A 24,110-nucleotide genomic window follows, 5' to 3' on the forward strand; every position below is an offset into this window, starting at 1 on the left:
AGCACAATTGAGTTCAACTCAAAACACAGCTGAGATTGCTCTCCTGCTCGTTTTTATGGAAAACAACTGCAGCACCCTCACTTTTTCATGCGGTGATCACTGCTTTTGGCTGGGACATCCAGGCTGGGCGTGCCCTGCCCCAACAAATTGAAACCTAATCTTTTATGGAGGGCCCTGGGGCTTCTGAACAGAGGAAGACTGTGGTCCACAGGTAAAAATACAATCAAAACCATATGTAAAAACACCACTGTATTGTTTGAAACCAAGAAACAATTTTTGTGCTGATATCAACTGTTTCAGGTGCATTAGTTGCAGTGGAGCGGAGTCATTTTGCATTAGCAGCATTTATTCTCAAAGTTAAAACCAATAATATTACATAGCAATTATGAATAAACCATCAAGTGTTGACACGTTAAAGTGTGTTACTACGTGAAAAGTAAGTGCTCTTCTTTAGCATTCTGCTTTAACACTAAAATACGTTGGTTTGATTGGTTTGCTAACTATAGAATGTCCCTGAGCTGCTGCATTTGTTGCGTTGATCTCCGACTGTAACAGGAGAGGCTGTTCTGTGGTTGGAGGAGACTGGATGTAATCAGGGTGCAAGCCACCAGGCTTTGCCCTCCTGGTACCTCTGGGGATCTCTCAAAACATGGGATGAAGAGCCGGGCTCTCCACCTCGATGGCCGCCCTGTGTGGAGCCTACACAAGGTAAGTGCTTTGCACAGCGCCAGCCGCGCCAGGCGGGAGCTGGGGACCTCCGACTGCTGGCCCCACGGCTCGCTGCGAGATCTGCTCGTTGTCCAAACGGGAGCATTTCACGTGAACTCCTTTATCGTGCTCTCGGCACACCGCGGGCTCCCCTGGCGCAGAGCAGGGCTGCAGCCCGTCCGTCCTCCCCGGGCAGTTCCCAAAAGGGTCTCTGCTAAGGGGAAGTGGTTTTGTTTACTCGCTCCTTGGCTCGGCATACATTTTGCAGTACGTTCCTCCCACGAATATGGCCCCCGTGTCCTGCTCAGCCAAACAAATCGCTCCTTAGCCTTGACTCATTAATGATTGAATCATATGCAAACGAAGTTAAAGGGTAATGTTGTGCTGCGCTCCAGGGATCCCAAAGTTCTCACCAGGGCATGGTCCAGGAGTGCTGGTGGAGAGGCAGCGGCAGCCCTGGGATGGTAAGGTGTCCTCATGCCCCAAGAGCCGGCTGTTGGCTGTGGCTTCTCGAGAAAACTCTGCTATTCCTCTAGCGAGACCATTTCTGAATGACCCCTTTAACTGTTTTACCCTGACCGCTTACTTTAAAATTGATTAATCAGTCTTTTTCTAACAACTGCCTAAATCAATGTATCTGTCAATACAGTAATTTTTAAGTTATTATTTGCATTTAAAGTGCTAACGTGCTAGAATTAAAATCTCACTGCGGCTTTGAGTTTCTTCTCGAGAGCCTGAACAGCCAGAGCTAGGCTGGGTGCTGCGTGTGGGGTTATTCCGACCAGAGTCGGCAGGCATGGCTATGTAATTTTTGTTTCCTGTGATATACAGTGTAAATGGAGATGTTTGCTGGGTGTAACTTTATGAAGTTTTGTGTATGCTGTGCTTTATTCTGTCTCATGATCTGCCTTTAAAGTAAAATACAGTGCTTTGAGAGCAAAGACCTGTTAACAAATTCTAGACACCAGAACAACTTTGAAAATGCTTGAAACAATTCCACAGTCTGTGGAGACTCTCTTTAGCAGACTTCGTGGCAGTCACGTCGCTGCTTTTTCAGAGCTTAGACTTAGCTTGATTTCCCTTTTAATCTATATCTCGTTTTTCTAATATTTTGGTTTCCCCTGATTTCTAATTGTTTTGCTAATATTTTAACCCAAGGCTCTCACTAAAAGCTTTCTTTAGCTTGCAGTTCCCCTGCAGGTGGGGGTGGGTGTCTTTGCCTGAGAAGGGAGAGGAGCGAGCACTTGAGATCCTACTCTATTTCTCTTCCTGTAGCAAGAAAGCATTTTTCTAACCAACCTTTAGAAAGAAAGCAAATTTGTCCTTGGGCAAACTCACACTTGGTGCAGCTTCCTAGAAAGCATTGAGAGCAGCGATCGTGCTATTTACTTCCAAGCTGACAGGAGCAGCTCTTTGTCTGGAGCCAAAGAGAAAATGAAATAGCGGTGCTGGAGGGCTGGCGGCAGTGCTGGCTGTCCTGCCGGGAGCTCTCCCGGCTGCAAACAGGCACACGTTTGCCAGCCCGGTGCTCAGCGCTGTCCCGGCAGGGAACAGCTTCTACTCCTCCAGCTGCTCCGTGGGGCTGGGCTTGGGGGACGCCGTGGTACGCAGGGTGTGGGCTTAGCAGAATTTATGGCTGTGATTGAATAAATCATACACAGTGTTCTCGCTTCATAGGAAGTTAGCAACAAAAGTGACTTTAAGTTTGTGAATTTGGCTTCGGAGGCATTTTATCCTGGTCTTGACTGTGCCGTCCCCTTGACTACAGTCGCTTTCAGATCAGTTAGGACTCAGTCATAACCGAACCTTCCCATCTTGAAAGGGCTTTTTGTAGCAAACAGAAGAGACTCGTAAAACCCCAGGAGCAGAAATGCCCTGTGCCTGCAGGAATGGCTCAGAAGTCCTCTGGCATGCCTGTCGTGATGCACAGGATACGCGCTTCATCCTCGCAGGGCTTTCCATGCAATTCTGGTACCAAGTTACCAGAAAAACCATACAAAGTGCATGACGAATGGTTCGATTAATTTAATAAACACATTCTCTCCTGACTCCTTAATGAATTCCGAGTAACGCTGTCAGAGCGTGGCTGTATTGCTGCTAATGAGATCATCCTTTGTAAGTCTTGACAGAGGACTTCTTCTTTAGTGATGAGTGAGGAGACCATGGGACAGGGCTTGGGTAACAGGGGGGCACATGACTGCCAGCAAGGGCTGTGACAAAGTGACGGCAGGTGAATTTCACTTTCACAGCCTCTGGTACTGCCGTGGGTTTGGCCAGGCAGCAGCTGGCACGCTATGGCAGATGCCTTCAGCTGATGCTCTTACTTCAAACTCCTCACGCTGGTTTTTGCTCAGGCAAGTTTTCATCTTGTTCAGTAACTCTGGTCAACAGCTGAAAGTAGAAATCTTGCATGCATAAGGGATGCTCTTTGAGTTCAAGTCTCTACTTACCATATAAGCTGTAAGGAACTAGCACGCTATATTTACCTATTACAGCAGCAATATAAAAATAGCCATGCAATGATATTTTACTAATTTTTGTTGGTGTGTTTTTTTTCTTTTGACTTTCCAGGCTGTGAACGAGACAAGTATCTGTTTGCTGATGAATAGAGGCCTAGAAAAGTATTATCTTTCCACGATGTACAGCCTTGAGTTCATTTTAGGCTTCATTGGAAACACCATTGCTGTGTTCGGCTATATTTTCTGCCTGAAAAACTGGAAAAGTGGCAACATCTACCTGTTCAATTTATCATTATCAGATTTATTATTTCTGTGTACTCTTCCAGTACTCGTGAACGGCTACTCCAGAGATCAGTGGGCAAAGAATAGCATCTTGTGCCACAGCAACAGATTCCTGTTGCACGCAAACCTTTATAGCAGCATCCTTTTCCTCACCATTATCAGTATTGACCGATACATGCTCATAAAACATCCTTTCAGAGAACATTTTCTACAGAAGAGGAAAACGGCCCTTATCGTGTCTGCTGCCGTATGGGTCGGGGTGATACTGGAACTGCTGCCGCTGATGTATTTCCTGGGCCATGTAACGTCTGCCAATAATTACAACTCTCTTGATTACGCGAGCTCTGGAGACCCCATGAAAAACCTCATCTATAGCATGTTCCTGACTGTCTTTGGGTTCCTTATCCCTCTTGTGATCATGTGCTGCTTCTATGTGAAGATGGTTCTTTTTCTTAAAAACAGGAGTGAGCAACTTAGTTCTCCCCTGATGCTTGAAAAACCTTTTACTTTAGTCATCCTGGCAGTGGTTATCTTCTCGCTGCTCTTCACTCCCTATCACATAATGCGCAATGTCCGACTTGCTTCCCGAATACCAGCCTTGAACATATCTGTGTGCACGCAGAGCATCATCAACTCCATTTACATCATCACAAGACCCATTGCATTTTTAAATAGTGCCATTAATCCTGTTTTTTATTTCTTAATGGGTGACCACTTCAGAGAGATGCTGATGGCAAAAATAAGGCAGCTCTTGAGCAGGTTGACAACCACCAGCAAATGAATGAAAAAGGAGACCCCCTTATAGTGGAAGATGAGGGGAGGAAAATCCCTTTGTGAGAGCATTCACCAATGCACAGTGCCATTTTTTTAGATAACTTTATTTGTGCTATAGAACATGTGAGAGCTGATCGTGTTGGTCTAAATGCCCTTGTTACCTTACTGTATGGGAGATGACCTTCTGCTAATCTGACTCCAGCAAACCAGAAGCGATGCTCGCTCACAGGAAATGCAGCAGGAAACCGTGCTCTCGGAGCAGGATACACTATGGCCTATTAATATTGTAAATAAAAGATCATTATGATAGTTCTTAGAGGTAAAATAGGCTACTCTCAGATGGCTGCTTTGTGAGCCATAACTTGATGCTGGACTGGACTTAGGCTTGGATAAAATGTGCCAGGGGCACTAATTCATGTGGTCAACACAATCCGGGGATTGAGATTGAGTCGTCTTTGTAGAGGTGTTTGCAACTCTGCATCTCATGGGAGGTTTGCCTTTCAGAATAAATAACTGGAATGATTTACATTTCCAGCTGATTTGGCCAGGGTTGGCATCTCGGCTGTGGCAAAACAGGAGGGTATGCAAAGGCCTGGGTGGAACGGTTTGTTGGCATTGCCAGAAGGGAGGCAGTGGCTTAGTTGCTATTTTTGGTTGTGATGAATGCAAGGAGTGCAGAGAGCTGTAACATTTGGCTTCTGGTCTTACAAGCATTCTGTGGAAGCCCATGAGACAGCAAAGATGTGTGTGTGTGTGTGTGCAGACGGGTTCTTTCACACTTTGATATTAAAGCTGGATTCAGCTTGCAGAAGTAAAAATAAGAAAAATATTTCGGTTTAGTTCTTAACTGAGATTTGCCTTTGTACATCACTGGGACAGCTATGCAGGCTCATACTGGCATTTTCGCGGTCACTTTCCAAAGTATAGATGTACTTAACTTTAATGCAATTAGCTGTAAGTGTGAGCAGAATGTACAGCTTGAAGCAGAATTTGGACCTCATGGTTAGAACTTCATTAACAGTTCCGATAACAAAACAGGAGCTAACGAGGAGCCAGTTCTCTGCCGAACATCCCTGCAGAATTGTTGCAGCAGCAGAACTTACTCTCCAATTGACTGACCTGACTTCAAACGTAAAGGCTGAAAAGATCAATGAAGTGATATGCTTGCATGAGCTTGGGCTTGGGAAGGACCTGCCGAGAGCGCCGGGGCATGCCGGAGGAGCGTGGGCAGGGTGCGGGCAGCCCCCTCCCTGCCTGAGTTCCAGCGAGAGATGGAGGAGCCCGCAGGGAAGCACGAGTTGAGCGATGCCCAGGGCTCAGTGCTCCCCGAGGCATGGGAAAAGGGACCAACGGTCGTTTCTCATCAGAGACAACTTTAGTTCTGCTTTCTTATGTGTTGTTCATCTGCAATGCTCTTAAATGTTTCACTAATACCCGCCTGCGATAATAAACTGTGCATCCCGTTACAAAACAAAGCAAGCCTCCTTCGTGTTGAGTATTTTGGTTTATATGCTATTCTCTCTAATGTCCACAAAGCCACTCTATCTGCCTTTTTTCCTGTTAACAGTAAGACCCTGAAGTTTGTGACCAAGAGTACTTTATCCCTCAAATTGAGGGATAAAGTAGCTGCTTTCCTCTGCAAGTATCTCTCACAAATATCCATGTCAGTGTTCCCCTGGGGCACTGGGTGGCCATGGCACATGCTGGGTGCTATGCCCAGGCACCTTCAGGACACCCACGGGGGTCCCCCTGAGTTTGGTGTGATGATGATTATGATCCTGGTGATGCTGCGGGAAGGATTTTGCTGTCATATCAGACAAGTGTCTCCTTCACCACTCCCCCAAAAGTTTGCCATGGTTCTGTGTCCCGCCCCAGCAATGCTGCTGGCTAAAGCCACTGCGCTCTGGCTCAGCTGGCAGCGGTTCCCACGCTGGACCAGCAAAGCTTTGGGGAGGCTGGAACAGCAGCCAGGCTGCGTCGGCGGGGAGAGGGCTGTCTGGAGAGTGCTAACCAAAGTTTTCACTGGAGAGAAACGTGCATAAATTCGTATTTTCTTCCATCTGTTTGCTTTGTAGCAAGTCTACATGTAAATCACTAAATTGCTCTGTCAGTGGTGGAAAAAAGATCCATCATGTGTGTTATGGCAGCACGGCCCGGGACAGATAAGGCTGCACTTGAGTTTCCATTATAAATGCCTCCTGTTTTTTAAGGACCATTGTAGGTAGCATCAAGAGGCAATAATTCAGCTGGGGGTGACATGGCACATGTTCAGCCCAATATAAGTGAAGCTAAGAGCAGAATTTCCAAAAGCGAGCTGAATATTCCTTTTTTAATGTTGAAGTCTAACACATTAAAGAGGAATTTTCTTCCAGGGAAAGCATCATACAGCAATATTAAGCTGAAACACCTTTAGTAGACTCACTTTTGCCTTTTGCAGTGGACAGAACAGGACTTTTCAAAGAAATGTTTATTTTTGAAACCTGTTGCTATTCAGGTCTTTCCTGTATCAGCTCAATGGCTTCTTTTTCTTGTGAATGGGCTTACGTGGGGCACAAGAGGAGTCAGTGGGTTTTGGTTTTTAAATATGTAATAATCCCAGAGCAGAAGTGGAAAGGCCATGCACACTCTGCCTGGACATGCTGTCTGTATTTAATTTTTTTCCCGCATTAGAGATTTGTGATTGTCAGCTCCTACATCTGGCCGTCTATATTTGCTCTCACTGCTGCCATCCACCTTGGGCTTGAGAGAGAATGTTCACCTAGCAACGTTATTAATGAGATTAGTGTGATAAAGTGGTGAATATTATTAATGCTGCAATACCATAGTCAGTTCAATTTGCAGTCCGTGCAGTATTCCTGGGTTTATATAGGTAGCTCCCGGTGCCCCCCATCAGAGGCAATGCCCGTTGCGGGCAGTTTGCTATGTGCCTTTTCCTTCTCAGTAGCAGTGTTTCTCTTCTGGTGATTACGATCATCTTCACAGGGTACGGAAAGGTCTTTCTTCACATTTTGATGTCATGGAGTGGTTTCGTGACACCAGCCATCCCTTTTTTCCTCCACGTGATGGCCGTACGTGCTGGGCGGTGAGATGCCAGCAACCCCGGGTTGTGCAAGTGCCAGTTCAGCATCCACATCTTGGCTGCAAAGGGCAAAGCAGAGGGAAGGGGCTGCCCGGCACTTGTTCAGGCCCCATACTGAAGGCAAAGCAGGAAGGAAGAAGAAGGCAGAATATAAATAAACCTCCGCCTACGAGCTGCTTTCCAGAAAATAGCTTGTGCAAGCCTCAGCTCGCACAGTGCTGGCCTCCCCCGGCAGCTGTGTGTGCAGAGGGGCAGATGAAGACGGGCAGCTTCCCTGGGAGCAGCCGCATTGGTAATTTGAAAGGATCTATTTAATTTGGCCTGTATGAATTGAAATGGTAAGCCACAGCCCGCTCTTAATGATATTAGAGAACACATCTCTGCCCTTTCAGAGAGCACGCGGGGTGGCAAGGGTTGTTTGGGGAGTGCAGCTGACCCTGCCTGGTGCCTGGCCCAGCTCATTCCTGCCCATGGCTGGGCATGGGATGCTCCAAGGTGGGCACAGCCAAGGCACGAGGACATGGTCCTGTCACAGCGTTATCAAAGCAAGGTCTGGTTTTCCTGTCAGCGTATGTCAGCAGAAATGCTGTTACTGCCAGGGAAGCGACCCCTGGGCTCTTTGTATAAATCAGGAAGAAACTTACGGTTTTGCTTTTGTTTTGTTTTGGTTTTTTTTAACACAGAAAACAGTCGTGCAGAAGCTTGAGTTGCTTTGACACCTGGAAGGTCTGGTTTAAGATGTTCTGCTCAAGGATGGGTTTGCTGGAAGAGAAGGCACTGCCAGCCCAACACCACCCAGGCGTCACTGCCCTGGTGCTGCCACGGTTTGGCCAGGGTCTGGCTCCGCTGTCCTGCAAAGGCTGGGATGAGGCCAGTCCAAGCCCTGTGACGGGGCTGGAGCCATGGGTATGCCAGGATGCCACTGCCCTCTCCCCACCAAAGACCCATCTGTCCAGCACATGGCATCCTGTGCCCAGGTGATTGATCGCCAGGAGGTGATTTTTCTTCATAAACAATGTGTAGTGACAGTTCTTATGGACTGATAAGTTCAATTATTTGTTTTGCTGTGTCCATTGAGGGGAGCAGGGTCATCTGCTCCTTATTAAGTGCACTGAGTCACTAAGGATACCCTCCCTGTGTACACACCGGTGTGGCATTTACCCACGCAGCTATTCCCCGTTGGCTTGGTAGCCAGCAAGTAATCATCATCTCTAAGTATAAGCCCTTTCTGTTAATATATACTATATATCCACCATAAAAGAGGTGCAAAGTTAGAAACTAGTACCTGTGCATCTGAGAGCCCAGCACCACTTAACAGAACTCCCATACATTATATCAACTGGTTTTTATAATAGCAATGCTATTATTTCTCTAGCATATGTACTGATCATATCATGGCACATGAAATTTTAAAAGACAGAGGCCAGATAATTAGAAAATTGGTTATTAATTCATTTAGCTGAAATTCTGAGGGACTGTAATAGCTCTAACTTGAGCAGGAACAGGCTGGCATCTGTTAGGCTCTTTTTTGTTTCTATGCAATTAAACCACAAGAAGAATACTAAAAAAAAAAATCACATCAACAATTTACCATGAAGTGGTAGCATCAAGCTGCTGACAGGGATGCAGGGGCGAACACTGCTGCTGCAGTGCGGGGTCTGAGGGCCATGGGGTGAGGGGTGGGGTTGAGATTTAACCCGGCAGCAGCTGAACCCCACGCAGCTGCTCACTGCCCGCCCCCGCAGTGGGATGGGGGAGAGAATGGGAAAAAAAGTAAACCCATGGATTGAGATAAAGACAGTTTAGTAAAACAGAAGAGGGAAATAGTAATAATAATAGTAATAATAATAACAATAATATACAGAACATACAAAACAAGCGATGCACAATGCAATTGCTCACCACCCGCTGACTGATGCCCAGCCCATCCCTGAGCAGCGATCACTGCTCCCTGGCCAACTCCCACCAGTTTCTGTACTGAGCATGATGCCCTATGGTCTGGAATACCCCTTCTGGCCAGTTGGGGTCAGCTGTCCTGGCCGTGCCCCCTCCCAACTTCTTGTGCCTCTGGCAGAGCATGAGAAACTGGAAAGTCCTTGACTTAGTGTAAGCACTGCGTAGCAACAACTAAACCATCAGGGTGTTATCAACATTCTTCTCATACTAAATCCAAACCACAGCACTACGCCAGCTGCTAGCAAGAAAATTAACTCCAACCCAGCTGAACCCAGGACATGGGGCTAGGCTCCGCTGGGTGCAGGCTCAGTGCCCTCTGGACCAGGTCCTGCAGCCCAACCCAAAACCTGCTTTTGGTTATTGCAAATGAATGGGATTTGGAGCTGCAGAAAGAGAAACTAGAAATATTTGCATGCCCTGACTAAGCAAACAACACCCTGAACGCTTGCTTCCTGTTCGAAATGGAGGACAAGCCCTGGAGCTGGCACCTTCCTTGGCCACACTCAGCACCTTTCCACTCTTTGCACGCACAGCTGGTTTGTCAAGGGCTGAGCTGGGCTCTGCCTTCTAAAGTCCCCCAAAGGCAGAACTAGCACAGGTGACCTCGTGTCCAGCTGAAAGGTGGTTGTCTCCGCTGCAACAGAATCAGCAGCAATATTTGCGTTTACAAACAGCGTGCTGAAATCTCTGAAACTGTTTTAGACTCAGGATTATAAACCCAAATGCTTTTGAAAACTGCCTTTCACAGCACTACCTATTATACAGGTCTGCAGCGCTTACAGACCCAGGCAGTATGTAAAACCAACATCTTCTAAGATGTCTCATGGCAGATATTATTTCCTATTTCACCTATTTTTGCCAAAATTCCACACTGGTGATAGTCGGTTTGTGTCTCCTGTTGTCATCTTCAATGTTTCCTTCTCTTTAACATCTTTGCTGCAGACGCTGTGCTCCAGCAGTTGGACGCGTGGGCCACCTAAGATGCAGGGTGAGGAACTTAGGTTTTATTGACTATTTATTCAAAGACCAGCTGTTGTTTAATCCCAGGAAATATTTCCTATTTAATAATATAAAAATATGTAATGTCATAAGATCATAGGATAACTCGGGGTGGAAGGGATCACAGGAGATGATTCAACCCAACCTCCTGCTCGAAGCAGACAGCTGTGGGGTCAGACCAGTACAGCCACAGGAACTGCGAATGGCAAGTCTGATTTTAATGCTACGTGAGGAATTAGATATAGCCAAAATAAAAATCCATGTTATTTATATAATTAAGTTTTAGAACCAATCTGGTCAGAATGGAAGAAGACAATGAATTATAAATATCAAGCACTACAGACTAGTTCCTTATAGAAGGAAAATTTAGCAGAGGGCATTCATACTATATACATCACTCGTGTTGGAAAACATAGGAGTGGGGAAGAGATGGCAATGATCATGTTAAACTGCAGATATAAAGTAAAGCCACACATTAGGAAACCTTTTGCACATGCATCAAAGCTCGAGCTTTGCACTTGCTTTTAACTGAGCCAGGTCTAAGAAGGAGCCTGTGCCCTAGCTCAAACTCGGTGGCATCAAACCCACACCCAAGACCTGAGCTCTTCGTGCTCTCCTGTGGCTGAAAGGCAGCATTGCAGCAGCGTGCTGGGACTGACAGCAAAGGCAAAGAGAAAAAATGAAGTTGAATAACCTCATAGTCACCCTATTTCTGAGTCTGGTTTTATCCTGATTATATGACATTGATTGACATACCAAATTAATTTTAGCCCTTTCGATAATTGTGACATTTGCAGCTCCTGCCTTGCCCAGCCTAAGGTGAAATTGCAGACGCCGTGTACTCCTCCCCGCTATCGCCCTGGGCTCCCTGTAGCTCGCTGCTCTGATCGCTAACGCTGCTGCTGCAGCCCTGCCCTTTCCTTCTCCTAGACTTCTTAAAAGCCTTTCTGTTTAGCTTGGGAGCACCTAGACAGAACCCAGGCACCTGGGGTGATTTTAAGACCTGTTGGGCTCTGGTCCCTTTCACCTTCTGAGATAATCCTCGTTTGTACCTTTGATTTAGTGGCAATCTCTAAAATCCCCATCTACTTCCATTTCCCCAAACTAACCAGTGAAAATTCTGATCATTACACATTTTACTATGGTGCTTCTGGTCTTGTAATTAAAAATAGCAGAAATGTGATAAAAAAGGATTCCTTACAAAAATTATCTTGAAAATGAATAAATATTCTGTAGCATCTGTGTAGAAAAACATGAATGTTTCTTTCCAAGACAGCTGATATTCAGGAGGACTGTTTTCTTCCCTCCGAAGTTTCTCTCTGCAGATGTACCTGTTCTGCTTTCAAGGGGCAGGTCTCAGGGCCTTGGCATGAACCGGTCACGTCTCACTTCACAGGCAAAACGCATAATTCTGTAAAAACCATCCTAAGGTAGCAGCACTGCTCCCCCAGCCCTGGGTATCATGGTGTTTCCAGCTCTGCGACCCCTCACAGGCTTTTGGCTTTGTTTTATATGTCCCAGGTGACATTAAGATAAAAAACTCTATGTTGAAGTTATGCATGCATGCTCCTCTCTTGCTTAATTCTTCTATTCCTGAGCAGTATATAGACTAATTTAAATTAAAAAAATACCCAAAGCTCTCTTGAGGGCTGTAGTTCACTTAGGCAGGGCTAAGCAGGGCTGAGCCAGGGTGCAGGTGTGGGCTAAATGCAATGGGCTGTTGGTGTGGGTCCACCCCAGGCAGAGCCACGCGATGCCCCATCGCTGCCGAGGCTGGGGCTGTGGCCCAACGCTGACGCTGGCCCGAGGGCCCCGGCTGCCCGCCTGTGCCATCCCATGCCATTTGTCCCGGCCATCTCACACCCTGCTCAGGATGCGGGCACCAGCACCAGCATGGGCCGGACACATGCGCACTGGGCTTCAGTTCAGGTCCAGCTGGGTTTTTTTTGGTTTCATTTCATTTTGTCTTCCCTCATTTTGGGTGGGGACAGAAAACTCAGCCTCCAGAAGAACAGGAATTCAGCTGTGAGTCAGACTGAAAACAGTCCAAGTATGTTTTAGTGGCGGTAAGTGATCTAAAAATAAATGTTCCTTGTGATGAGCAGTTCTTGGTATGGCAAGGGGTTGTGTCGCAATGCTGGGCACCCTCAGCTCTCCCCAGGGTCTCTCCCCTGAGCTCCCTCTGAGCCCAGCTGCCTGCTTTCCCAGTCAAATGCAGAAGCCAAGACACTGGGCTACTTTTAGGCCACACTGATGTGTCAGTCCGAAAGAGGAAGCATTGCTTTCCAGGAGACACCCAGTTTTAGGGGAAGGAGCTGCTCAAGAAGGACCTGCCTTTTGAGGGAAATCACAGCTCGTCTCTAAACCCACCCGTCAGAGCAGCGAGCTGAAAGATGCATGAGTGTATTTTTTATTCATTCAAAACCCACGTAAACCTCAGCTCCTCTGCAGCTCAGAATACATAAAATGTCCTACAACGTTTTTCCTGACATTTAGAGGGGATTTCCAGGATTTGCCTTTGTGCCCGTTGCCTCTTGCCCCATCGCTGCCCAGGCAGTGCCGCTCCCCAGCACACCTGCAGCGGGGACAGGAACCCTGCTCCTTTCCCTGCCAGCTCTTCAGTGGCGCTCTATGCCAAAGCAGCTTCTGCTCTGCATTATCTTAATAATTATTTATAAGCATATCTTTCCAGAAGAATGGGATTGCCCACAGGCTCCTGCAGTGGCTGTGGATTTAGCGCCATGCCACGCGAGGGCTGGCTGCCTGCACAGTCAGTAAAAGTCCTGAAAACTTGAAACGAGCTCTCGCCCTGCTCAGGTACAGCGTCGCTGCGCAGGGTGTGTGCCTGGCTGCGCCCACCTTGCCAGGCGGCCACCGCTGTGAGCTGACACCCTTGGGTGCGGGGGAGCCACACCAGGGCGTTCCCGACAGCACAGCTGGCACAAGCTGGACAACTTCAGATTTTTAACTACTGATGTCAATAGCAATAGGGATACTAATTCAGCTGACTTCTGCTTGTTTTAAATTTGGCTTCCACTTTCTAAAAATATTTAAGCTAAATAATCTTCCTGAAACCCAGGAGGAACTTAACTCTTTAAGAGAGTCTGTAAGCCGGCCAAATGCACTCCTTGTTTAAATGTTATCGCCTCGACAGTACCGCCAAGGTCTGTGGACAGCATCTGGAGCGTGCAGTAAAACATGTACTTAAATGCTCATGTTCATACATATTTGTTCAAAGCAGCTTTATAGCAAGGAGTCTGACCTAAATGTATAAACACCCTGAGGATAGGACATTGCAGGTGACTGACGCCATGGGCAAGGTGGCTGTTAGATGCATCTTCATTCGTTTTACTTTTCCATGTCATATCTTGATTCTGATCCACATAAGCAACGCCAAACATGTAACTGCTGCTTTTGACTCATGCTGTCTGTTCCTGGACTCTTACTTCATTTCCTGATGCAGTCACATAAGAATTGCAGGATGGAAAGTCTCATGAACAACCTTCTAGTTGAAATAATTAAGTCTTTTGACAAATAAAAGGAATTCAGCAGCTTGCATACTGACTTTTGAAATAAATTCTGCACTCTCAGCTACTGTAAGGCTTGGTCTTACGAATTCTTTTTCCTTCCTAGAGACCTGCTTTGTTTTAGTGAGTGCTGTTGAGAAGTGGACCATGTGTCCCACCTGCTGTTGGCTTGATTCCTTCTTTCTGATGGGAATGATGAAGACCATGCCACACACAGCCCAGCTTTCCAAACAACTGGAGGCCATATGCTGTAGTGCTGTTCTTCACCCTACCTGGCCAGGTAATGAAGTGCCAGGGCTGGGGAGCATCCCACCGCCTGGGCAAGGGGCTGGGGGTGGCCAGAAGCACCGGTGGGCCTGAGGAGGGGATGAGTCCCACCTGCTCCAGGAGCCACCGGCTCCCCATCAGCCAGGGTGTGGCTGCTCTGCAGGGATTAAATAGGAAGCATGAGGCTGGCAGCCTGTTTGCATGAGGACCCCTCCCCACCCAATGCCGCTCATGAGCTGTGGGTGGCAGCACCCAGAGTGCTGTGCCAAGGGGGCATGGAGAAAGAGCTAGCTGAAAAGGTAAGAATGAGATTACATTTCTCAAATGCCTTTTTCTAACTAAATAATAAACTGCAGCAGAAAATTTTATTGCTGAATGTGGCATTTCTTGGGAAAGCCTTATTAGATGATCTGCTGGAGAGACAAAGCTCATGTGAGCATTTTGTGTGTTGCTGGGTTGCGGTGTGAACCATCAGATGGAAATATGAGTTACTATAGAGAACCGAAGTGACCCAGTTTGGTTTATCTAGCAACGGAAATACATAGTCAGTGTTCGTGCAGCAGTGTGAAGGGGAACTGGTCTTTGCTAAGATGCTCTCTGTGACCCAAAGGGAAAGACTGTGAAACGTGGCACGTAGAAGTGAAAGCGGGGTTGGCAGACAGGGCCTACGGTCTTCTGCAGATGTGCGTTGCTGGCTGTGCTAAGATTTTGCTGCATCAGTGATGCATGATAGCTCAGGCTGTTCCTTCAAAGGCATCTTCTCAATGTTGTCCTGAGGCAAATGTGATGAAAACCATAAGGCCATTAGTCTTCCAACGTTACATCAAAACATTAACCAACTTTAAATGAAATGGCCTTTTGGTGGGTGAACAAGATTGGAAACCGATTGTCCCTGCCAGGTGGCCCATGCCTTCCAGCAGTTAAACACCAGCTCGGGTGGCAAGAGGAACAATTTCACTGGTCAGACCCAGCAGCAGCAGCTCAAATGCTGTATTTACTGTTGCTGTATCTAACCCCAAAAGCTATCGATGTGCCTGATGAGTAAGATGTGACTAAGTAGGAAGGTATCGCTCTTAGTAGTAGCTTTGCACCAAACTGTTGGTCGCTGTTAATGTCTCTGTTGGTGGAGAAATACACAGCTGCAAACACTTCTCCATAAGCTGGCTGTTTGGTGGTATTTGCTTTTGGGCTTTTCTCTTGATTCTGTCTACATGTGCTTGCCTTGTGTAAATCTTAGACTAGGCTGAGAGCGCTTTGGCCTCAGAAGCGAAGCTGGAGGAAGCGATGTTGTAATGGCAGTGGTTCGTGTTTCTGCCAAGCAGGAGGGGCAGTTCAACCACCTACAGAAACATCGGTGCTGCAAACCGGAGAGGTGAAGGAGAAGCCCCTGGAAGGAGTCCTTCTGCTTGCATTGCTCCCCCCAAAAAAACTTGATATAGCAAGATTATCTAAACCTTGCTCATCTCCTGTGTTATTATGTTGTATCAACAGAATGAAACTGCTCTTTGATGTTTTCTAATGTTGCACTTAAATCGTTAACCTGCTAACTTGAATAATGCTGCCTACTCGGGATGCTGAGAACTGAAAAAGCTAAAGCTAAAAATGACTGTAATTCTTCAGAACCAGACTTGAGTTATAGGGGTTGGCAATAAAAAAAGACTACTGAGGTTCAGCAAAGAGATGGATTATGTGCTGATTACTTGGCTGCTTCTGGGATATGGCGAAGTGGAAGCGGCTGTGCAAGGGCAGCTTTTGGGGATGTAAAAGATGCAATATTGAGTTATGTTGAAAGGGCGCCTAAAGTACTATTTTCTGTGAAAACTATAACCCTTTATAATAGGGGCGAGGATGACTTAAACTTGTAAGTTTTTGTTCAGTACAGATTTCTCCACTCTTAACTGAAGAAGAAAAGAATGTTTAAGTCAAGTGCTTGTTGAAGAGCTGGGGCTTTTTTCCCTCGTGCGGAATCAGATGCTGAAATCTGCTGTTTCTTTATGTAGCATTTTATTGTAGTTTTTAATATGAACTAAGATTTTAGAGATTTAATCCTTCCAAGATGTAAATGTCATAGAAAAGTTAACCCCGCTCCTCTCCCAGGCCACGTGCTTGTCCGGGTGGCTGAGCGGCCCCGCCAACGTGCAGCAATAGCATCCGGGAAAATGCAGCACGTGCCCCCTCTCTGCTGGCAGCGGGGGGCTCTCTGCATGCAGCCGGGCTCTGGGGTGCACTGGAGTAAATCCAGAAATTGATGTGGTGTCAGCTGGCGTAAAGGAAACTTGTCTGGGGTTTGACGACAATGTGAATTTGACAATGCAGAATTCTGATATGTAGGCATATTTTCAGGATATTTCAGTGTCATGCCTGCCTTTGCCTCTGTTAGAAGAGTGCTTGGCAAAATAGCGCCCAGGTGGTGCTGGCAGAAGAAAAGGGTTTTGTGCACAGGATGCAAGTCTCAGGTGTAAAACTGAGCTCAAGTGTGTTTTGGCTGCAAATGCTTAACATGGAACATAAATGCCCAAATCAGTAAATTAAGCATTGTCCTATTAATATATTGGCTCTTCCATGATTTATCATCTGTCATCAATTAAGAACATCCTTGGCTATTGACCTTTCTGTTCTTTAGTGATGTGTCATCGATTTATTTTAAGACATTGGCTTTTGCTTATTGCGGCATATCTCAGTAAGCACTTGAGAAGATGACGAAGAGGCGCTTTATTATATATGTGTTGTGTAACTGCGCAGGTTTAAGGAAAACACGGACTGCCGCAGCAGCCGTGCCGTTAGCCACCTTGTGTGCAGTTCTCTCCACGCCAGCCTCAGTTTCCCTGCTGCTTGCTTTCCAGCTGCTCTCATGCCCCCTCGCCTGTAGCTGCTGTAGAACAGGCAATGCCCATGCCGTGTGGTTTGCGAGTCGCTGGGTGTCCTCCCCGCAGCCCCAGCGAGCCCCTCTGCCGACCTGGGATCACAGAGCCGAAATGTCTCACCGGTGCCTGGGAGGGGAGATAGAGAGGTTGTAATAAAAGCGATAGGAAAATAACACGTCTGTAATAAGAAACTGTCACCTAGGCTGAGTGGCTGTGACATTGCAGCTTCTTGGGGAGATACTGTCGTGGATACAAGGGAAGAGAGTAGAAGGGAGTACCTATTTCCACGGGTTTACTTTGACTTTGAGCAATCACTTTAAAAAAAAAAAAAAAATCTATCCTGGGAAACATTCAGATATTTAGAACGATTCCTTTGAGTGGAGGGTGAATGATGTTCAGTGTGCTCTTAAGCTTTACAGTTGCCTTTTTTCTTCCTTTAGACAGCACTTTCCCCCCGAGCTTGACAGCAGGAGCTGCTCCCTGGGGGTGAGGACGTATTTCGCCATTGGGACTGCGATACGGAGAGCCTTGGGCTGAAGCACATCTCCCAAATGCGGTTTCACCTGTGGGCCATTAGTGATACCTGCAGTGTGTCAGATGAGAGTGAGCAAGGACATGTGGGTTTAGTACCTATTTAATTTGCTTGCCATGTACACCAGCCCACACAATTTCCTTTCGAGCTTATTCCACATGGGAGAAGTCACTGTGGCACACGAGTTGGGTTTGTTGGGCTTGTCTGACACCCAGTCAGGAAGTGGGAAAATTCGTCATCTTCAATAAACCGAATGTGCAGATGACGAAATTCTGAAGCAAAACTGAGAAATGATAGCAGGCCAGAAACCCTTGGCGCGTTTGTGAGCGTATGAGTGTGAGCATTTGTGTAAGCAGCTGAGATTGAACAAATCAAATATTTTAAAGGCTGTCGGTAGGCTCTGGTGTTGGTGGATGCTCTTTCCATGTCCCCTCAAGACTACCTTGTGACTGTGAAACATGACAGTAACGAAGCAGAGGAGATCCCTGAGCAGATGACAAGGGAATAGCATGGGATAAGGAAAATAAACATGTTATGTACTGGAAATGTAGATGAGGGTTCAGATCTTTGTTTCAGAGTGTTACAGGACTTTCAGAGCATCGCTCCACAGTCCAGGAGTTGTCAGGTAACGTTGGCATCGACCAGCGTTTCTAGAGCCCACTTCAACTGCTGACGCACCTCATCCCTATCTTTCCCTGGAACGTTATAGCTTAGGCAAAATTTACAACGACATCGGAAATTTTGAAGGTGAGCAGTTTTTCTGTTATTTGTGGAGGTAATTGAGCTTTGGTTGAATTTGAAAAGATTTAAAAGCAACTGGGGTCAAACAGCATCAAATCTGGTTTGGATTAGGCAAGTACTGACATACGTAAGTGTGAACCATGTTTCATTTTAATGCTGCTGAAGGAATTTGCAGATATTCATACCTGAAATGTGGGAACACGTTACTATATTTTTAGATCAGCCCTGTGAAGTCTGGTGGTTTTGGTTTTTTTTTTTTTTTGCATTGGAAGTAAACTGTGGATATTCACTGTGCTGTAAATCAAGTAAAAACTGGTCCGCCAGCGTGCCCCAGAGGAGGGCAGGCCATGGTGTCATATTGTGACTGGAGGACTGTACCAAAACAGGATTTAAAAACCTTTTGTTGCTGATGTGACCCTTAATATCACCTGTTATGGCCAGCAGCATTACAGGAGAGATGCTTAGGAGACAGAAAAATGAAGTGACCCACCAAGCATTAGTTAACCAGGTCATTAAACAGCTATTCACTGTCACCCCTTCTGATTGGTTGGTTTAAATACCTGGTGGTAATAATTTGATGCTTTATACTTTTATTCCCTTTAGGCTTTTGTGTGTGCTGAGCCAAGCGCTGGCCATTCCCCAGCCCTACGTGGCTGTGGAGGGGCACATGCAGCACCCCTTGCCTGTGCCCGGTCTGGGGCTGACCCACAGTGGTTTGGTACAACGGGGATAGGAAAACCCTGGGATAACAGTGTGTCCTTGTCTGGGACGGATCTTGCTGCCAGCTCTGGATTTGGGAGCAGCCTGGTCAGCCAGCGCTGTTAGAGAAGGGGGACCTGGGAGTGATGCCCAGGTTGGGGCACAGCTGGCGGGGGCTCAGCTGCAGCTGGAAGCGTGCATCTGACTGCAGCGTTGGTGGTTATTGCAAAGGCTGGTAACTGCATTGAGACAATTCACAGGGTAGGCCTTAACATATCAACATGCTGCTATTTTCTACCACCTCCTTTTATAAATATATATAATAATATTAGAGGTATTAAAAAAATACAAATATAATATAATATAATATTTAAAATAGACATTATAAAATAACATACATTATAGTTACATTTAAATTCACTCCATGCCCTTGCAGTTGTTTTCCCTTCCTGATCATTTATATTGTTCCTCTTGTAGTCCTCCTTTTTTCTTCCACTCCTGTCCCGTTGTGCTCCTTCCCAAGCCCTAGCTACTGTCCTCCACCCATGCCTGCCAGGAGCCTCTCAAGAACCTGCTCCAGTTGAGCCCACCAATGCATCTGCAGGACTGGTCCCTGCTCCAGGCACCATGGGCCGGGGTGCAATAGGGGTACGTGCGGCCTTTGCTCAGCATCCCCTTGCACCCAGCAGTGATGCCCACTAGCGAGCATGCTGGCGGGGCTCCCCTCTGCTCTGCAGGTACGGAGATGTGGCCAATGGGATCATGACCCAGGAACCTCTTCCCTTTGTCGGTAAGGAAGAGGAGGTAAAGTACAGTCCGTGTTATCTGTTTTAACCCTAAAGCTGGAGGTGGTGTTACCATCAGACCATAAGACTGCGCAATGTAAAACTTAGAAAGGAGCTTCATTAAGAGCAAAACCCAACAGCAGTAAAGCTAGTGGTGAAAGCAGCAACTATTTACAGAATTAAAATCTTTACCTTTATAGGATTCTGAATCATCTGGAAAAAAAATATTGCCCCAGGCTCAAGCTTGCCAGTCACGTTTAGCTTTTCTTTTATTTCTGATGACTGTAAGTTTTTAATGTGTTTTAACAGCAGTAATTACAATTATTTATTTTAAATCATTGTCTAATTCAGATGTGGAGAATTATGTTTTGAAAATGGCATGTGAATTTTTAAGACAAATGTGGTGCACATAGGCAGTGTTCATACAGCATAATGGTTTAAACCCTATTTGGCCTATAACTCAAATTTTACAGAGCATCAGAATATCCCCAGCATAATACAGTAGGTTTTACTACCTTTGAAGTGATAATATGAAGTATAAGGTTAAAAAAGAAATGCTGTTTCAGAATCCCTGAATGAGGATTGAGCTGTGATCAGGTTATAGAGAACTGGGAAACTCCAAGTAAATAATTGCCTGATGGTCATTATGTTCAATATCCTGGGTAAATTTTTACACTTGTATAGCTGAAAACATCAATTAATGGGCCTATTTTTGATTATTATGGTAAATCACTCAGAAATATGAAATAGTCTCCTGATGCATGGAGGCATCCCAGAAGAAGATACGACTCCAGTGTTTTGTGGGATGTAGAACGTGGGCAAGAAGGAAAGCCCCTGCTTTAACAAACACCTTGACTGACAGAAAAAAGGTCCCTGTCTTCTCTCCCACCCTGGGGGGGACCAGGGATCCCTGGCCGCTGGGCTCTGCGCTGCCCTTAGGCTGCTCTGAAGCAGCATCGCTCCGGGCTGCGTTATGGGCAGGCGCTGGTGAAACCCAGTCGGTGGGAAGCGATGGCAGGAGCCGCAGTGCTGGTGAACAGGGGTTTAACAGAAACCAACACCACATTTCATAATAATAGAGCATAATAATAATACAGCAAGCGAAGTTTGTGATGAGACCAGCGCAGGCCTGAATTTGCATCAAGTGGATTACAGTTATACGCTCAAGGCAGTGGCCCCTTTGGGCTGCTGCTTCAAGTTTTCCTTACATGGTTTCTATACCACCAGTCAACATCACAGATTTCAGATTTATTAGAGATCTCCTTTGGTTTCTTCTCTGATGGATTATTTTTTTTTGACAATGAATATTAACTTGCAATGGCACTGTATCCAACTTACAAGATTGTTACTTAGTCACCCTGTGTATGATTGATTAATACTGATTTGCTAAGATATTTTTTCAGGGGGATTTAATAGGATTCTACATTGCAAAGCACGGGGCTGCATGCTAAGCATTAGGAAGCTCTTAGGCTTTTTTTTTAGAGAAGTTTAGATTTTTTTGGTACAAAATCATGCACGCTGTCTTGCAGTGGAAAATACTGCTTTAATAAGCATATTGGTATTAAATTTAGTATGAGATAAGAGTACTTTGGTATGGTCTATTCCTTCCTTCTGCTTTTCCAGCAACAGGTTCCTGGCATATACTTCAGATGTTTATTCTAATCCATAAGCTTCTGTAAGGTCTCACTTTCCTCATAATACATGTTTCTGCAGATGTGGCAAATGGAAGGTATTATGCAGAAATTATAATTCCTAGAGCTGGTTTACAAGTAAAAATACTCAGAAATATCCCATGTAAGTGAAAGTATGAAGAGCAAATTTAACCCAGGTCTCCAGGCAGGAGCTAGCCTGTAGGCTCTAAGGGGGGGTGCATGTGTGGGAGCCTGTGCTGGGGTGCACCCCAGTCCTCTGCTGACTGGGCAAATGACTCAAAAGGTGTGGATCACTCAAATGTGCTTTTTCCATCCTTGTAATGGCAGCCGATGCAAGCTAGCTTTAAAAAAAATTTGGACTTTCTCTTTTTTCCCTCTAACAAACAACATCTTACTTCCTCTAATCAGCTAATGGAAAGTTTCAAATTGAGACTTCTTTAAATGATGAACATTGGGCTGCTCACATCTAATCTTTTTCTATTGAATAGCTCGCGGCGCTTTACGAGTTTACCATTCTTCTAACCAAATAAAGCTATCAGGATGCCTGATTGTGTTTTACTGGCAGGTTTACTAGAGGAAATCCTTCTACTGAAGGAGCACAAGAGCTTGTGATTTCTCCAGGGTGAGTAGCAGCCAGTAAAAACAAACATTATCCTGTTATAGTACATTTCTACAAAGGCCTGAATTAAAAAGCTTATGTATGAGGTTCAATTACCATAATTTTATATCTAATAATATATTTTTCAGTGGAGGGGAAGTACTTTATCATCCTAATTTTTTTTACAGTGTGTGGAGAAATTCTGTTTTCTGTTGTGCAGTTCAAAAACCAGTTTATTTGCAGAAAATGATTTAGGTATTGACTACCCTAAGCAATTGCTGGTTTGCCTGAGGTTTGTGTATAGAGTTCTGTCACAGGGAAATAACCTTTTCCTGATATGAGAGCAATTTATTTTCAGTGCCTATTTGGTTTTCAGGTTGTTTTTTCCTTATCTCCTTTTAATTAATTTTTGTGCATTTTAGGGAGGTCATTACAAAATTACTAGCAATGCATTTAGTCGCCCTGTGGCAAGTTTCAATATATCTTCAAGAACTTTGTTTTTCCTTATTTCATGGCGCTCTTCTCCCTGAGGCCAACCCCACTCCTCTGCTTGACCTCTGTGCCTGGGGGCTAGGCCTGGAATAAAGCCTGCCATTAAGCTCAGCCCAGGCAGGCTGGCATCACCCGGTTGGACCGTAGGTGCTGTAGAAGAGCTTTTCCCCGTGGCTGTGGGAACCACGACATGGGGGCTGCCCTTGCTCCCTGGGCAGGCGTCCTCAATGGAGCAGCAGCCATTGGTGCTGGAGGTGGAGGCGTCTCCGTGTCCGGCAGCATTGGAAGGCAGATCCCTGTGAAGCTCCACCTTGGCTTTTCACCAAACAAAAGCTGGCAGCACAGTCTGCCCTCACGCAGGGGGAGAAAGCGCTGTGGCACGGAAAGCACAGCTTTGTGCTGTAGTAGGTTGAAAGTGCGTCATAGGAAATGTGGATAACCTTGTGCGTGATGCTCTTGGGTGCTTAAATAGTTAAGGAGTTATGCCGTGAGGTCAAAGTAGGGATCTTCTCTCTGGGACACTTTGTTCATGTAGACTATAGTCACGCTTGCTGCTGTGTATGATATGCATGTTATTCCAAAAGATATTTTGGGTGACTTTGCTGAAGTTTGCATAAAAAAAATCTTAAAGGTGTCTCCAGTTCTGTGGGGCTTTTGGACATGAATATAAAGGGAGAGGGCAATAATTCCCTGTGAAAATGGAGCTGAATGGCATGAAAACACCAACTCTTGGTCTTGGTTGTAACATCAGCTTAGCATCAGTTTGCATATTAACACCCATGTTTTTCAAGGTGCCTTTTCTTTTTAAGGTCTCATGTGAATGACTCTACAGGCAGCTGAGAGAGCAGGGCAGCCTTCCTCCCAGGACAGGTCCCCAGGTGGCTGCTGGTTGCTCCGTGCCACCCTGGGGACCCGCAGGCTGGAGCCTCCCTGCAGAGGAATTTCATTCCTGGCAGCAGCTGCCTGTTCCTGGCCCAGCTCTGCCGGGAGGGGAGGTGAGACGAGCACTTCTGCAGGGAGTTCTTTTGGAAAACTTTAATATCTTCTGTGCAGGGAAAACAGAGGCGCTGGAAAGGGCTGAAGGACAGTGCCTTTAAAAAAATATCAGCGGGCTGTGCTGAAGCCTCATGCTGCTTCTGAGCTCTGTGCCGCCCAATGTGTTTGGAAGCCAGACTGCCTCGTGTCTGCTCGGTGAGTCCTGCAGCCTGCGAGAGGGCAGCAAATCTTCACTGAAATGTTGTGAAAGTACATCAGCCCGCAGCCCTTCGGGGATTTAATATGTACAGACGTGGTCCTCGAGTCCTTAGTGCATGTAAATCCACTTGAGTTCATGGGATGCCTTGGGTGCTGTGCTGGCAGACCCAGTCCTGGGGGGCTTGGGGGGTTTGGGGTCCAGCAGCTGCTGCTGTGGGGGTAGTGGGTGCTCAGTGCCTCCCAGGTCAGACCCATGGATGGGTCCCCTCTCCCCTATAGCTCATATATAGCAAAGCATTCTGGCCAAGACGTACGTTTGAGGAGAGTGATTTGATGGATCACCACTCTGAAAACTGAAATGGGATAATGAGACAGATTTTTGGTTTGGGGTTTTTTCTCCTTTATTGGCCTATCTGGACAGGTTGGGTTTTTACAGTTTCCTTAAAAATGCAGCTGAGCCAGTCACTGGCTTCTTTCTTAAGCAAAGAAGCTTAAGCCTGCT

At 46.1% G+C, this 24,110-nt stretch overlaps 1 protein-coding gene across 1 annotated transcript; it reads left to right on the plus strand.

Annotated features, from left to right (window-relative positions):
- Positions 1 to 985: 985 nt before the first annotated feature.
- Positions 986 to 5,548, plus strand: SUCNR1 (succinate receptor 1). Its single transcript, XM_035889984.1, has 2 exons — positions 986 to 1,172; positions 3,280 to 5,548. The coding sequence occupies exons 1-2, from the start codon at positions 1,128 to 1,130 to the stop codon at positions 4,228 to 4,230; spliced, it is 996 nt and encodes a 331-aa protein (XP_035745877.1). The 5' UTR covers positions 986 to 1,127; the 3' UTR covers positions 4,231 to 5,548.
- Positions 5,549 to 24,110: the final 18,562 nt, after the last annotated feature.

Source organism: Egretta garzetta, unplaced genomic scaffold, assembly GCF_000687185.1.
Source record: "Egretta garzetta isolate BGI_Z169 unplaced genomic scaffold, ASM68718v1 scaffold172, whole genome shotgun sequence".
In the NCBI taxonomy this organism is placed as follows: Eukaryota; Metazoa; Chordata; class Aves; order Pelecaniformes; family Ardeidae; genus Egretta; species Egretta garzetta.

What these genes read in the sequence shown, in the direction of transcription:
- SUCNR1 (XM_035889984.1), top strand. Translation starts at nt 1,128, where the DNA reads ATGGTCCAGGAGTGCTGGTGGAGAGGCAGCGGCAGCCCTGGGATG. An exon ending in GCAGCGGCAGCCCTGGGATG is followed by an intron (nt 1,173 to 3,279) that starts GTAAGGTGTCCT and finishes TTGACTTTCCAG; the next exon opens with GCTGTGAACGAGACAAGTAT.